At 36.4% G+C, this 17059-nt stretch overlaps 1 protein-coding gene across 1 annotated transcript; it reads right to left on the bottom strand.

The window, feature by feature from the left end:
- Window positions 1–1437: 1437 nt before the first annotated feature.
- On the bottom strand, window positions 1438–6756 carry LOC114734809 (LRR receptor-like serine/threonine-protein kinase). The gene is made up of 2 exons (XM_028922453.1): window positions 3603–6756; window positions 1438–2135 (listed from the first exon to the last, which is right to left on the bottom strand). Exons 1-2 carry the CDS (start codon window positions 6439–6441, stop codon window positions 1576–1578), a joined length of 3399 nt encoding a protein of 1132 aa, XP_028778286.1. The 5' UTR covers window positions 6442–6756; the 3' UTR covers window positions 1438–1575.
- Between the last annotated feature and the right edge of the window lie 10303 nt (window positions 6757–17059).

The following is a 17059-nucleotide window of genomic DNA, read 5'->3' as shown; positions in this document are numbered from 1 at the left end:
CCAGCCGAAGCCAGTAAACTCCATTCAATTATAATATTCCTGCTTATTCTTAACACAGAAGCTAAATAACCAATTTATAGAAATTAAAAAAATTAGTTAGGCTAGGTTATGTGTAAAAAATGTCAATTAATTTACCTAAAACACTCTCTTTAATCCTTTATATTGGAACTATCTCGTGCGCTGTTAATTAATATGAATAAAGTTTGGGAAAAAATTTTATAAATATAAAAGACAAAAATAACTGAGATATTATATATGGAATCAAATTCAACCATTTTATGTATAGCACTTGTATCAGGAATCAGTGAAAGCATATACTGATTAAAAGCAACATATAAAGGCTTGTAAAAATTAAAGGTAATTAAGGGTTATATAATAAATTAATGAAAAGGGCAAAATATGTGGGTGTCAGTGTCACAGTATTGAGTGAATTTAACTCTTTTTTTTTTTTAAAGAAAAGGAAATGTTATGCAAACTTCGTTCATAAGACAGGAAGGAGAGATAGGTGGTCGGGTTTAATATGATGAGGCCATGCGCTAATAATGCGGAAAGAGGTTTGTGGGAGTGGGTTGGATGTGGATGGTAATGTTGAATGCTGCTTAAGAAGTTTCGCAAGTCACATGGGGCGGGCCAATACGGTTGCTTCAACCCAAGACAATCAGCAATTGGCCACACCTACCTTCCTTTTCTTATTTCCATCAAATATTCAATAACATAACTAACGAAATTAGATTTAATAGAAGGAGTTAGTCCGTCACAACGTAGTGAATTAAAATTTAAATTCTTACTGAGACAAGTATTTATATTTAGCGTCTTACAGTAATTTAAATATGATTGTTTTTAACAGGAGGACACCAATATATATATATAAATATACAATAATATGTGTCTTCCTTTCCACTTGTCTCTTCCCGGCTACCTTCTTAAACTTTTAAGTTAATTAACATATACTTCCCAAAAATCATTCCACCACTTATATTTTTAGTTAATATATTTGTTTGTCTTCCTACACATAGTTTATATTCACTTTTCATGAGCTTTGGCTCAATGCCTTGCACAGAATAACCCTCTCAGTTTGTACTTTACGATTCAAACAAGCCAACGTCTGGTAATGAAAATCAGCTAAAGGAGAGCCAAATACGTACGTATGTATAATCAAATTCCTCTTTTCATAACAGAGACGTGACAAGACTAGTAATTAAGAATTCACGCCCATTTAATTATGAAGCAGGACGTACCAAGGTTGTTACTGCATTAATTCAAGGTCACATCAGCAGGTATGTATGAGTATTTAATACGTCCGTCCGCAACCATGTTCTTCTCCCGCCCGTCTCTAATTGAATTAAATAACTAGAAAGGCAAGCATTCATAAAAATGGGATTTTTTTTTTTGGCAGTGCACAGCGAAGAAGGCTGGTTTAGCAGGCGAGAATAAATATGGAATAATAACGACAACTACTAATTAAGTTTCTGTACACTCATGAAGCCAAGCATCCATAAGAAATAATGGAATGAAGCTTTACAATTCTAATATATATATATATATATATATATATTAGTAACAATACATTAATGATTATTTATTCGTGGGAGGTTGGGGGTGGTAAGCGGCAAGAGAAGAAGAAGAATAAGCGGGGAAGTTGGATGAAGAATGGGAAGAGGAGTGAAGCAGGAGCAAGTGAGGAGGGGGCGGAGGAAACGACAAGTTGGAGGATGAGGAATAATAAAACGACGAGGGGTGAGGCGTCGTTTTCGGGGAAAGGGAATCGGCAAAAGCAGTAGGCTTGTGGGGGTGATGATCATGAGGATCGCAGTGTCTGATCTCTCTCAATAATGCCGTGACATCCTTCATAGTGGGGCGATCCTCGGGACGCTGACTGCTACACAAGAGACCAATGCCCACAGCTTGAAGCATCTCTTGGATTTGAGTGTCTGGAAGCCCCCGCAGCTTAGAATCCACAATCTCCACCGGGTCCCCCTTGCTCTTCAGCCTCTGCCTCACCCACCCAACCACGTGCTGCCCCTCCTCCGCAAATGATGCGTCCACCGGCCTTTTCCCCGTTATTATCTCCAACAGCACCACTCCGAAGCTGTACACATCGCTCTTCTCTCTAATCCTCACCATGCATCCATATTCTGCAAATACAAACCAAATCATATCTATAACATTAATAACAAAGTCTTATATTATTAGGTAGGATTAACTACATATATAGATCGTGCAATGTGATTAAACTTTATCTTTGAATAAGTCTATGATGGAAGGATCAGATCAGAGGCATGAAATAGTTTGGATATGTAGGTGGGAGTGTTAGTGCGTGCATGAATTATGAATGACTGTATTATAATGTGTGCGTGTGGCTTTTGGGCATGAAACGGGGAGGTTGTCGTGTGTGGTGGCTCTCAAAAAGCCTAGATTGTGTGTCATTATTATGCTTTGCATATGGAATGTGTTTCGGTCAAGTTGGAGCTTGTGCCCGCCATTATGGTTCTATATTCCGACCCACCAGACTCTCATCATGCCATTATGTTATCCTCTCTCCTTTCAACTTCACTTTCCCTGTCCCACTTCTCATCAACTTCCAAAGCATATGGTATTATGGTTCATGCATCTATCGCATTTCTTCATGTGAACCCAACAAAACAGAAAGAAAAAGAAAAAAAGGACAACATTCTCTCTCTCTATATATACACACACATACGTATATTGTAATTATTATAATACTTACTGTTCTTAATATAAGAGCTAGTGAACTAATCTAAATAGATTAAAAAAACTAATTAAATTAGTTATTTGTATTAAATAAATACTGTTTTTCTTAAAATATTTTTATTAATTAAGTGTATTGGCTAGAACTATTGTTATTATAATGACTATCTTGATAAAATAATAAATAATAGGATCAAAACAAAAGTCAAACGAAATCTTATATTAAAAATCGAAGGTAGTAATTTAATAACATTTACAATGAAAATTTTAAATAATATCTTAAGACTATTCATATTCATTTTTAATTGTTCAATTTAACTCTGATATCATTCGTAAGTCAAAATTATAATGCATATAAAAGTTATAATTTTCGTGCAGTTTTAACAATATCATTTATATTTCACAAACTACATATACAGTTTCTAAAACTGTCAATTAAAACGTAGAAAAAAACTCACAATTAATAAATTTTCTCAAGTTGACAAAGAAATGTTATAAAATTTAATTTGACGTGTATTTTTCATTTCATTAAACAAAAGAATTAAAAAGGTTAATGAAGCACGTGAGCAAAATGAGAGGGGAAAAAAAAGATAAAAAAATATTAATTAATATAATCACCGGTCTGAAACAAAACAAAATTGTCCAGTAGTCAGATGAAGATGAAGAATACTGTTAGAGCGGATCGCTTCTTGCATAGTTACATGCGTGCCTCGATTGTCAAATCAAAGTTTACTTATAATTAGTTTAGTTTATCCAATTGTAAGTTTGTAACTTTCTCTTGGCCAAAAAAAATTTGTAACTTTTGCATCATAATGCATATATGAAAGCTCTATGCATGCTCATTATGTACCCTTGATTGCTCTTGATCATAACAAAAACGAAAATGCACGTACCCGGCGCAATGTAGCCGTAAGAACCCGCGAACTGTGGATTAACGGAAAACGGACTGTGATCGTCATCATCCACCATTCTCGCAAATCCAAAATCTGCCAAACACGGTTCGTATGTGTCTCCCAACAAAATGTTCTGCGCCTTGACGTCCCGGTGCAAGATAGCCGGCACGCAGTCATGGTGCAGATAAGCCAAGCCTTCAGCCACCCCCAGTGCTATCCTGAACCGTGTCTCCCACTCCACTGATCCTGTGCAACCCTCGTGCAGGAGCGTATCTAGATTACCATTAGGTAAATAATCATACAACAGTAATTTGGTTTTTCGGTTCGCCGCCCAACCGAGTAGCCGTACAATATTCCGGTGCCGTATTCTTGCCAGCGTGGCAATCTCGGAGGAGAATGCGGAGGCTGCGAATTTCTCTGATAATCTGTATCTTTTCGCGGCGATGGTTAATCCCGACGGGAGGTCTACTCTATAAACAACGCCGGATCGTCCGCGCCCGATTACGTTGCCAACTGTCAGGCATCTTGCCACGTCATAGATTGACAGGTCGAGCTTCTGATAGAGTGTCACCTCCCAGGGTGGGCCCATCTCCACGTCGCTATCCCCAACGTTGAGGTCCAGACCGTCCTCCGGGAACCCACGTCTTTTCGCGGCAACGACGACGTACAAGGCTGTGAGGAAAAGCAAGCACGCAGTGCACAGAAGTACCACCATGGCTACACGCGCCGCCTTTGTCCGCCGAATTGATCGTTCTGAAACATCTCCTGGGCATCGGTTGCCAGGGAAGCAGAGCGATGGGTTCCCATCGAGGACACTGAGAGGAAGCTTTGAGAAGAAAGGCTTGTCTGGCATGCGACCCGAGAGATTGTTGAATGAGACGTTGAGGACCACAAGATTTTGGAGGTCCTCGAGATACTGGAGGCCACCGGTGAGATTGTTGTGCGATATGTCCAAAATTCCAAGTTTGCTCAATGCAGAAAACTCCCTCGGGATCTCGCCACTGAACTTATTCCAGCTGAGGTTCATTGTGATTTCGAGCGCTGGAATGTTACCTAGACTACCCGGGATTTTGCCTGAGAGTTCATTGCTACTGAGGTCCAATAATTGCAGCTTCGCACATGAACCAAATTCACTGGGAATTGACCCGGAGATATGATTTTTTCTGAGGATGAGCTTGGTGAGTGCGCCGAGCTTTCCAAGACTTGGGCTTAGTTTACCTTCAATCATGTTATCGGAGACATCAATAAATTGGAGCGAGACCAGCTGGCTGAGACTTTCCGGCAAGCTTCCTGATATCAAGTTGGAATGGAAGTCCAGAAATGCAAGATTCCGACTGCCTGAGAGCTCTTCTGGAATAACTCCTGAAATGCGATTGCTTGCAAGATCCAAGAAATTCAAGTTCTTCAGATTTCCAATATTTGGTGGAATGGTCCCTGTGATTTTATTGTTGCTGGCTCGGAACCGAATCAGAGACGTGCAGTTCCCAATATCAGGGGCTATATTCCCGGAGAGATTGTTAGACAGCAGTAAAAGCTTGTTCAGATTCTTGAGCAGGAATATCCCCTTCGGTATGGAACCGGTCAATCCATTCTGTGACAGATCCACTGCTTCCAGATTTTGACAACTCGAAAGCGAAGATGGTATAGTTCCTTCGAGCTTGTTGTGCCACAAGAACAACAAAGTTAGATTCTTAAGGCTCCCAAATTCAGAAGGTATTGTACCCGTGATTAGATTGTTGTCCAGCTCAATGTGAGAGAGTAGCAGACAGTTCCCCAACTCTGTTGGGATCTGACCCGAAATCTGATTGACGCTGAGTTGAAGTTCCTCTAGCAGCGTCAAATTTCCAAAACTTTTGGGAATGCTTCCAACAAGCGAGTTCATTGAAATGTCAATGACGGATAACTGGTAGCAATTTCCAATCTCTGGTGGGATGCTGCCAACGAGATTGTTTTGCCACAGTAGAAGATTTTTGAGGTTTCTAAGATTGCCCAGTCTACTTGGTATGGATCCTGAGAGAGAATTCTCGTACAGATAAATGTTCTGAAGCTCATTGCAATCTCCGAGTTCGGGAGGAATTTGGCCAGAGAGAAGTGAAGTGTAGATTGCAAGAGTGTCAAGCTTCTTAAGAAGGCCAAGAGTCGGAGGAAGAAAACCTGAGATACTAGTTTCAGCCAAACCCAACATGACCAAATTGGTACAATTGCCAATTTCGGGGGGCAAGATGCCTTGAAGGTTCTTGTTTCCTCCAGCTCTGATCACTTGCAGGTTCCCCAAGTTACCAATGGTTCTGGGAATTTCACCACCTAGTTGATTGTCATATAAAACCAGCCGCGTCAACTCTGTGAGGTTCCCGATTGCATCCGGAATTGAACCAACGAGCTGGTTTGAGTTCAGATGGAGTTGCTTAAGCTTTGTCAAGAAGAAGAGTTCACTTGGGATTTCACCCGTCAAGGCATTGTGGCTCAAGTCCAAGTAGTCGAGCTCGCTAAGAGTGCTTATTTCTTTCGGAATTGAACCGGTAATGTTCGTTCCCGTGAGGACTAGCTCGTTCAGGGAAAGCAATGAGGTGAAATTAGAAGGAAGTGTCCCAACCAAATCCACATACCTCAGATCCAATTTCACAACCTCGTCGTTGGAGTTACAGTTAACTCCAAACCAGTCACATGGTGTATTGTCATTTGGGTTCCAATTGCTCAACAGCTCCAGGGATCCCTTGAGGGTTCTCTTCCATGAAAGAAGAGCTTCTCCTTGCGAGTTTACGGCAAAAGCTACAAAAGAATGATGAAGAAGTGAAAGAGAGAAGCAGAGGAAGAAGGGGGTCCATGGATTTACAGTCATCACAACAACGCTACGAACTCCAATGACACGCAAAACAGGGGAGAAAAGTTTGAACCTAGGGAGGAGCAACTGTAAGGAACCAAAACATGTCTTGTGAACTAGTGCAATGTTCAAATAAAAGATACATATACATATATATATATATATATATGTGAGTTTAAAAAAAAAACCCAGAATCTCCGGATCCGAGAACAGCTACTGGGCCATGATGTTATGCACAGGGAAATCGAACTTTGGGTAGTTTTTTATTAAGCATTTGATTTGTTTATGCTGAGAAGTGGGGGCGGAGGGGAGGATCATATTATAACTTCTAAGTTTTGATTTGCATGTGGGCAACAGAGATGGGCGGGTGAGTGGCTTCCTTGGCAAATTTTGTTTTAATATCAAATGGCTATCTTTTTGTTGTCGCCTTGCGTGAAATAAGCTTTCTTTTTCTATTGGATTGTTCCACTACAAATGGAGATGAATCGGATACAAACATGGGCAAAGCGTGGATTTTGTCCGCGACAGATTCATCCAAGGGCCAACTAGTTTTGAGTCTGACTTGGCCTCTGTATTGAATGAATTTGTTTGATCGCTTATTTGGATTAGTTAGGATGCATCATTTTAACCTCTTCCACTGTAATGGCCAAAAGTTAGCAACTTACCATTTGTGTGAGAAAGAGACAAGTTTGATAATTTTCTGTATAGGAGAATTGAACTTAAAAAATACTTCGTTTCCACGAAATAAAAAAATTGAAGAGGACTGCTTCATTGGCTCACTCCATAATTAAACTAGTGGTTTTCTGTTGCTTTAAAGGAACACATAGAACCAGTCAGAGTTACTGATTTTATATTATCTCGTGTATGTATTTGGCGTTGGTGCTTTGGCAGTGTCTGACCAGCGAACTAAAGAGGCACGAGCAGATATGAGCTTTTGCGGTTTTTATGGTTTCTGTGGGAAAGAAGAGGTAATTCTGCGTGGCTTCTACAGTTGTTAAAGTACAAAATTTAAGCTTTATTCACAAATCATTGTTTTTTAAAAAAGCCGAAAAGAAAACACATCAAGAACCAAAGCACGTACAAAGCACTAAAATTTTTAATTAAAGGGATTGCTGAGGATCAAAATTTGGATCCGATGCAGAGTAAGAAATAAAAATAAAATAGGGAAAATAAGAAAGTAAAAGGAAAAAAAAGAGGAGTAATTGTGATTTATGAATATTAACCTGCTCCTCTCCATTAGTCCATTTTACAGTATACCAGTATGTCCTATCGCGATCACATGAGGAAGAATAAGAAAGTGGAGCCGGCCATGCCTCCTACGACGTCGTTGCATCAGAAAGGGAGGATGGGCATAGAGGCGTAGGGAACATTAGGAAGGGAAAGGTCATGGATGCAAACATGCAATGGGAATAGCCAATAATTAGTAATGAAATAAAAATAAAATAAAATGTGGGACAATTTTATTTTCTGTGGGCGACGTGGAAAATGGGAAAGCAGAGGTGGAGGCTTCACTCGTCTGAATACAACGGACTCTGGTCTCTAGTCGCCATCCCTATCCATGGCAAAACGACAACGTCTAAGGGGCAGGGTTGCCAGACTGGTTGAGGTCCCCGTCGGCCGTCGCCGCCAAATCCCCACATGTGTCTCCTGCTCCCTTTGTTTTTTGCCCCAGTTTTTACCTCATCATCCAAAAATACGTACAAGCTGCCATCTTAAATCAAATTAACTGATTAAATTAAAAAAGATGACATGATTTTTCACCGAACCCCCTAAACCATACTGGAAGAACATAATACTTCTCCGATTCTAAATATAAAAACCATTTTGTAGTGTAATTTACACAATAAAATAACTCTTATATTTAGAACCGGAGGGAGTATAATAATTTTTTATTAGTTTTTTTGATTTCATAGCCAATATAATGATGGGGATGCGGTTTGTCTCCAATAATGCTAATGATCCGTACAGTTTTAATCCGTACTCATTAATTCTGAGGACAAAATGCTTTGAGCTAGTGCATGCACGTCAAGGCCATTCATTATATAGATAGCAATAGTTAATAGCTAATAGCGGGACTGTTTAAAACAACTTATAAATAGTTTATAAGTAACTTTTTAATAATAATTTACGAAATACGAAACAAATATGTGAGAGGAGTTTTGTTTAGATTTACATAAAATGTACTTATAGAAAATTTTTACCATGACCGCAAACAGGCACAGTTATGTCGTAGACAGACTGCTAGGAAAATCAGATTCAAAATGTTGATGATGATGGGTAAGACTTTGTGATTCGTACACTGATAGTCTAATTAATACTTAAATACACAACTAGGCCAGCACGTGCATTCCTAGCGCAATCTTATTTAATTAACCAGAGCGGCGAAAGTGGGCCGCCACAGTATACCTCAATTCAATGCTTTTTCTATACCATTAAATGATACTCCCTCCGTTCCTTATTATAAGAGACATTTGATGCTTATGGCATGTTTCTATATATAAGAGACACTTAAAAGTTGTCTTTATTTTTTTGTGTTGATTTCTTATTTTACCCATATTTATTGTCTTCAACTCACACTCTCTCTCCCTCTCACTTCTCTTTCTTTCAATAATTTAATTATTCTCTTTCATGCTCTCTCTCCTTATTAATGAGGGTATTTTTGGAAAAAAAATTATATTGATTGTTCTTAACTAATTTTAACTGATTTTTTGATCAACGTAATTCGGTTATTCGTCTCTTATAATAAGGAACGGAGGGAATACCAAACACGGCAAGTTGTGGTGTTATTTATTTATGGGCTACTGTAGTGCAACTTTCTTGACTGCAACACACACGCACACGCATCTAACAGGAACTTTTCTTCATCGATCAGCTTTAATAATAATTGAAAAACACCCAACTAATTTAGGTGAGACGTAGGACTTGGGTGACCTTTGTGGAGGCACAATTTGATCAGTGTTTTTAAAATCCTACATGATTGCTTCCAAATAATGCATATCTGTGTTCCTTTGTGACGTTCTGTGTCCTCTTCATGGCCTCTGCCCTGCGCCCGCTCCTCCCCCGCCTTCATTCTTTTCATTTTTCTCTTCCCTTATTTAGTTACACCCCCCTAAAAAGAAACCCCCAAAAATAAAAACAGATTTGATTATTGCCGGTTGTCAAGTTATTGAATAAAATTATATAGTGTGCATATATATATATATATATCATACTACTCCTACCTAGTAATCTAAAAAACAAAGGAGGAGGAAGCAAATGGTTGTAGTTCATATGAATTGTGCATATATGGTCTTATTTATCCGTCCTTTAATACAAAGTCGTTACAAAATTTAATGAAACATTCACCATGTACACATTTTTAAGAACACTCATCTCTTCTAATTTACTGCTCTTGGCCTTTACATCATCACCCTATCATCGTGCTCCCGATTAACGACACAAATTAAAGGGTTATTTTTGAAAAGCTGTTAAAACTCTTGACATTTAGCTATGTATTTTCAATTAATCAGTTATTTTTAATTAATTTCATTAAAGTTGCTAATAAAATGTTAATTTTATACTATATACTCCCTTCGGTTTAAAATATAAGCTAAATTTTACCAATTACGTTTATCAAGAAACTGATTAAAATCAATTTAAAACAATAAATGTGTAAGGTATATATTTGTTTTTCCTAATATACCCTTATTAATGAAGATAATAAGTAAAAGATGTAATAAATGAATTAACGAGGAAAGAGAATATATGGGGGTAAAATGGAAAAAAAAACTCATTAAATGCTTGGATAAAAGTGAATGTTATCTTATAAAAAAACCAATCCTTTAAAAAAAATTTAGCTTATATTTTGAACCCAAAGGAGTATAACGGACCGGAGAGAACAGTATATATCTAGCTCATGTATGTGCATGTTCCCTTGTACGCATCAAACTTGGGTAGATGAACATTGGACTAAATTAAAGGAACAAGGCAAAGTGTTGGGAATTGGAATTGATTAATATACCTTGAAGCAATAATTGAGGTGATTAATTAAAGACTTTAACATTAAACATATCTATAGTCATCACTACTCAGTACTGCTTACTGCTGTTCACGATAGCCAGCAAGCATGCATGCATCCCACTCACCAAATTAAAGTGATATATTTATTATTGTTTTATTATTTCGATGATCTTTCAGTGATTATAAAAATCAATTTAAATTAAGTTTGATCACTTTCTCAAAACCATTTGTATTCCTTCTCTGATGGTTGTGTCCTTCCTTGTCTGGTCTCTGTTGAATTTGATAGCTCTGATTCCATGTTGATATGTAGCTTCGTTCTTAGCCCCTTCTAAAAAATGGAAGAATTAAAATCAAATGCAAAGGGCTTTATTTTTTTTTCTTTTTTATAAATTTTGTTGTGTGAAGCTTAAACAGGTTTCCTTAAAATTATTTGAAGTTCTATTAAATTTATTTTTTTAATATGAAAAGTTGGACGAGTTAAGTTCTGAGGTTCCCATATATTGATGACTTAAAAGAGCATCATTTATATGAATATACTCATAAATTATTCATAATCGAGACTATCACACGAGGCCCTACGTGCATGATATGACCATGCACCTTTTTAAGCTATAAGTCTGATCCTTATCACACGACCAACAATATTCATTGGCTCTCAAATTTAATTATATATAAATAGGAATCTCTCTTTTTTTTCCTGCCCTTTTTGCTGGCCTTCAATTCGTTATTGGACTGCGTTCTTCTCTTCTTTCCGGACGGAGCATCTTGGTAGGCTTTTCATCTTTCGGCTGCAAAGTCTAAAGTTGAAAGTTGATCTTTAGAAATACTTAAAAAGAGGTCTTCGAAGGAAGAATGACACACACACACACACACAGCTGTAAATATTAAGAGTCTTGTGTGTTTTATTTACCTTTCCTTTATAATTTACCGCTTTACTTAGCTTTTACCCAAGTAAGTCCTATACTATTCTCATAGTTCATATACCTCAACTCTTACCCGTATTTATCATGAGTTCTACTATCCCCTGCAAATAGAAGAATTAAGGCTCGTGAATCGTCAGGTTCAATTGCCATTTTGCAGTGAATATACTGGGCAAATGCATTAATTACACGCAAACCCCTACTCTTCTATTTTTGACCTGAAAACCTCCTTATTATATAGTTTATAGTGCAATTTACACTATAAATTGGATATGACTCAGTTTCAGTGCTCATCACTTTAATAAGCACTCTAAACTTATCAGATCTAGATTATTTATATCTTATTTGAACGGTCTATATTTAAAATCTTTAATTACTTATTTTTAAATAAAAAATTATTTTTAAAAAATGATAGTTAAGAAATTATGTATATTAAAATAATTATTTTAAACAAATAAAAATCAAAAAATCAAAATTAGACCATCAAAATGAGATATGAACGGTAAACTGGATCCAAATTAGATATTATGTTTAGGAGCAAAGATAGTACTAAACTGATTGTTGTGATTTAATAATATTATAAATACATGGTCTACCTGAAGCACAAATCGCTCAATCATTGATTTCCAATTTCAATGCTAAATCTCCATATATTAATATATCACTTCTCAACTGCTTGGGCTCACAAACAAAGCCCACTCAGTATGATAGGCCTCAGTCAGGGTAATTTGGATCAAAATAATTATGACCCAGAAAAACCTTCACGTAAAAAAGTTCAAAAAAACAAAAACAGATTAATCTTGCCCTATCATATAACTTTAATAATTTATGCACAACAGTTTGTATAGCGCTTTGAAACTAGAGTTTCGTTGATCTAGGAAATGGTAATCTTGCAATTTTTGCTACCTGTTTGCTCACGTGCGTATTCAAATTGGGGAAGAGCTCCTTTTTTGTGCGTGCGTGTTCATTCAACATGTTATGGTATTACTGAGTGTGCTTATAAAAAGTAAGTTATAATTAAATTTTAATAATGAGTTATAAGTAAAATTGGAAAATAGTATTATATTCACTTTCAAAAAGACACGAGAAGGATCAAGAATTGCAAGGGTTTCTTTTTTGTTTTTTTTGGTCAATAGAATTGCAACGGTTTTGCATTGACTAAAGTATGGTGGCGCCTGTTTGGCACAAACTGTATGGTTTTTGAACGGCTCCTTTGGTTCTATAAAAGGTGTTTTTAGAGCATTTATTTTTTCCATATATGTTCTTATTAGCAAAGGTTACAAGAAATAAAAATTAATATGATATTAAAACGTAGTGTAATTAATGAAAATGATATTGAAACTTGATTGCGCTTTATGACAATTTTAATATTTTGACTCGTAGCTAGATAAAACAAGTTTAGGACTAAAGTCTTAATGCCCCGTATTGCGTACGAGGAATATTATTAATTATATACTCCTCTGGTTCTTAATATAAGATCCATTTAACTAATTTGATTAGATTAAAGAAGTTAGGTAAGTTAGTTAATTATAAGAAAAGTGACACATTTTTTCTAAAACACCATAATCATCTTTCTTAATACCTCCTCTCCCTCTTCTACTTAATTATGGTTGAGGAAGTATCTATAGGGGTAATTTAGAGAAAATTGATAAATATGAAAAATGGGTCTTATATTTAGGACCAAAACCAACTCAAAAATTGAGTCCTATATTAAGGACCGGAGGAGTATATATATAACATTAGAATCGTTTTTGGTGCATTCAAAAAGTACCATCCCGTAGGAACAGAGATGTCTTGCGTTTATTATCGAGACGAGATCTAAGAACAGCATCACCTCACACTCCAAGCCCGCTCCAAATGGTGGGGGCGGGCCATACCTGAAAATGATCAACCATATTCAGATGTTTAGTCTTCCATTATAAAAAAGGCAAGACACATTAACTAAAAGAGTCTAAATTATTGCCAATAACATAGCTGAGGAAGAGTAGTGACAAGTGATAATGAATACCTGCAAGAATCAATGTACGTGGAAATTGCCTTTGTCTTGACATCAGTTCCGCAAGCCGCTGCACGTTCTTCCAAGAACTTTGGCCAATGGATACGCCGAGCTGCTGAAATGATCTCCTCACCTAAAACAAGTTATAACGCCAGAGGCTCAAGTTAACTAGCAATCACCCAAAACCCAGCTTCGTCGAAGCTATGTAGCCTATACAAGCTAAAATAACGTGCAAGACAGATTGTCATACCAAGGCCATAACAAATGACTCAGCTTACCTCGAATAAAGATATCAAATGAATTACTGTAGAGCGGATTGTCATCGTAAGGCATAGTAACGGTGAAGGATGTAGAACTGCGTGCCATACGGTAAATATTTTTAAAATGATGCCCCATCGCAGAAATCAAATAAAACATCAGATAAAAAGATTAAAATAGACAGAAACAAATGAAAACAGAATTACTTCTCCAAAACTAATTGGCCAGGTTTCCTTTCGGATGCAGTATTCAAGTCACCAAGAGGGTCAACGCCCACACCAGCATCGCCTGCAAATTCAAATGACAGGTTGTATTGGGTTACTGATCACAATACATGCATACTGCATATACATTTCCTCTTCTATTTGTCTCTTCATTAACTGTCATAACATCCAAGCAGCTGAACCAGTGATAGGTAATTTAATATTTCTCCATGTACAAGATACACATCAAACTGCCAATTAGCTGGGGACATAAACACATCTGAGTTACCAAGGTGAGGAGAATCTCACAATTGCTATCATGCATATTATGTTCTCTCTGAGCAAATATGATCTTTAAATATCAGCCTTGATTATGTACAGAAGTGGCACGAGAGTGCACGTCATTGATTTAGAGGGTCAAGGAAGGCAAGAACAAATAAACTGAGAATATGGATGTTTAAAGTGGTGCCTCATATGCACGCATCAGCCCCCTTAAACAAGTCAAGGAGCAAAGCGATTGACTCAACTACATGCAATCCACTTCAGCATCATCCTCCAGTTCAAGCTCCAACAAATACGAACATCTGCTATCTGGATTTTAAAAAAAAAAAAAAAAAAACTTTGGAGAACGAGGGTTCTGCTAAAATATAATTTTCAAGGGTTGAGCAAACCTCATCTATCCCATTACAATTTCTATATAGTCATTAGTGTCTAAAAGAATATGAAAAGCATACCTTGAGCATCTGAACCCCTTCTTCAAATGTAAGCCGCAAAGTCTGCGGCAAATACTGCACATTCACAAGACTATCATCAGATCAAAGATAATGGCAACCGCTGACTGATCTAATTAGCAGTATTACACAGTAATATCTTATGTAAACGATGTAATGAATCACTGCATCATATGTTGCTGTAAATTTATTATGCATGTTGACACGTGATGCACAAATACCTTTAAAGGTTCAAATGGGTATTGCCTTCCCACAGCTTCTAGCTCCTTCTGACAGTTATTGTTTACACTATGAAACATGGCCACAAATAGCCTATCAACTATGTCCAAAACCTGCCCAAGAAATGGTATATTAGACTATACCTCTCTAACAATTTGCTTATTATATTTTCCCACCAAACCTACCTCAAAATAATCCTTAATCTCCATTTCAACACCAAGACCTGTGAACTCACACAGATGTCTATGAGTGAAGGAATCTTCCACTCTAAAAACAGGACCAATCTCAAAAACACGGCCAAAATCACTACACATTGACGTTTGCTTTTGTAGCTGAGGCGACTGGGCAAGACACGCAGGCTGCCCCTTGTAATCTAGTCCAATGACAGCAGCACCTCCTTCACGCAGGTATAATGTTTTTCGCCGATGTGTTGCGATTACTTAGACATTCTAATTTTTTTTAACAATATACTATATGCGATAAATTACACTATTCTGATTCTTAATATAAGAACTAGCTGCTTAATTTGAATGGATTAGAAAAATTAGTTAAGTTAACTATTTGAAATAAATAAGTATTGTCTTGCCTAAAATATCCTTACCAATCAAGTATATTGATTAGAATTACCATTATTACAAGGATTATCTTGAAAAAAATAGATAAATATGAGAGACAAAATATATTAAGATATTATATTTATGACCAAAATAAAAATCAAAGAAGTAGTATATTGCAAATTTTGAATTCTGTATTCTGTCTTATATTTTAAATACTCACAATATATATATATATATATATATATAATTGAATGTTTTTTGAACTATATGTATGCACATGCAGAGAGAAATAAGTGTTTGGTTTGGGAAGAACCAGGTGAGGAGAGGTTTTAATTGCTTCAATTTAAAATAATGGGATTATAAATATTTAATAAAAATGTGATATAAAATAAAAAAAACAATGAAAATAAATTAAAAATTTTAAATATCATTTTAGAAAACATTAATTCATAGCCGAATAAAAGGTTTAATGCATGCAGATGACCATAATAGCTATCTCTTTAAGATGTTAAATTCGTAAATTGATCGAGGGCACCCTTTGTTGATTTTCATTTTCTTGATTTTTTAACACGATTTATAGGATTATTATTTTTTTATAAGTACAAAATATTCCTATTAGAAATTCTGTTGCTGTCTAACACCGTCAAGCACTAAATGTCTTTAGGCTAGATTCAAATATTGATTTTTCATGCTGTGATGCACTATATTTTTCCACTGGACCCAATCTCAATCTCATTAATATTTTTTAAGATTCCTTCTAATAGAGACTAAGATGCTTTTGTCCCTTGCACGCCCTCTTTACGTTACATCTCCAAATTTGATTCTCTCTCCCTTTTTCCTCCTCTTTCCTACCATAATCTAAATATTATTGGGTTAAAATAAAAAATATATAGTGGGACAGCTAATTCTTATTACTACATAACCTAGAGGACATTACACATGATATAGATCGTGTCTTTTAATATAATATATTACCCATTGAGGTCTACCTAATACTACCTCCGGTCCTAATTATAAAAACTAGTTGACTAATTTGAGAAGATTAAGGAAAGAAGTTAAGCTAGTTATTTGTTATAAATAGATGTTGCATTTCCTAAAATATTCTTGCTAATCAAGTGTATTGGTTCAAACTATCATTGTTAGAAGAACTATCTTGAAAAAAATATATAAATATTAACGACAAAGTGGATTGGAGTTTTATATTTAGAACTAAAATAAAAGTCAAATGAATTCTTATATTAAGGACTGGAGGTGGTGTTTGACAGGCAGTGTTGGACTTTGACGAGCTCAAATTAAGTAATTAACACGGCGCAGGAAAATGACAATTACTGATTGGGGAAAAAAAAGAAGCAGATAATTCACTTAAGAATGAAATTGTCTCCCGGGGAACATATCCATCCAGCAATTAAACAGGCCACCCGCTGAAGCAAGCTGCTGGATTTCCTGGGCTTATAACAAGGCCCACCAGTATAATAGGCCTCAGTCAGATAAGTTAGAACCAAAATCATTGTGTCCCAGAAAAACCATGCATGGCCCAAAAAAAACAGAACAACTGGTTAGTTCAGCCGTTTTGCGAGCTGCCAATTAATTTTTCCAGTCGTATAGTTAAATTCATGCGCAAAATCCGTATAATATTCCTTCTCCTTTGCTATGTGTTAAAAGAGACCATTTCTTTCGCATTAGAAATCTTACTGTTGGCTTTTGAGACGAGAATCTACACAAGCATGTATATGAACATGAATACCAACTATGG

The sequence above is a fragment of the Neltuma alba genome, unplaced genomic scaffold, assembly GCF_004799145.2.
Source record: "Neltuma alba isolate B1F8T4 unplaced genomic scaffold, ASM479914v2 tig00013147_pilon, whole genome shotgun sequence".
Taxonomy (NCBI): domain Eukaryota; kingdom Viridiplantae; phylum Streptophyta; class Magnoliopsida; order Fabales; family Fabaceae; genus Neltuma; species Neltuma alba.
This window is presented reverse-complemented; position numbering and strand designations above follow the sequence as displayed.

Coding starts and splice junctions, on each gene's coding strand:
- LOC114734809 (XM_028922453.1), bottom strand. CDS start 6,441: ATGACTGTAAATCCATGGACCCCCTTCTTCCTCTGCTTCTCTCTTTCA. Junction 2,136..3,602: donor TTACGGCTACATTGCGCCGG/GTACGTGCATTT, acceptor TTGTATTTGCAG/AATATGGATGCATGGTGAGG.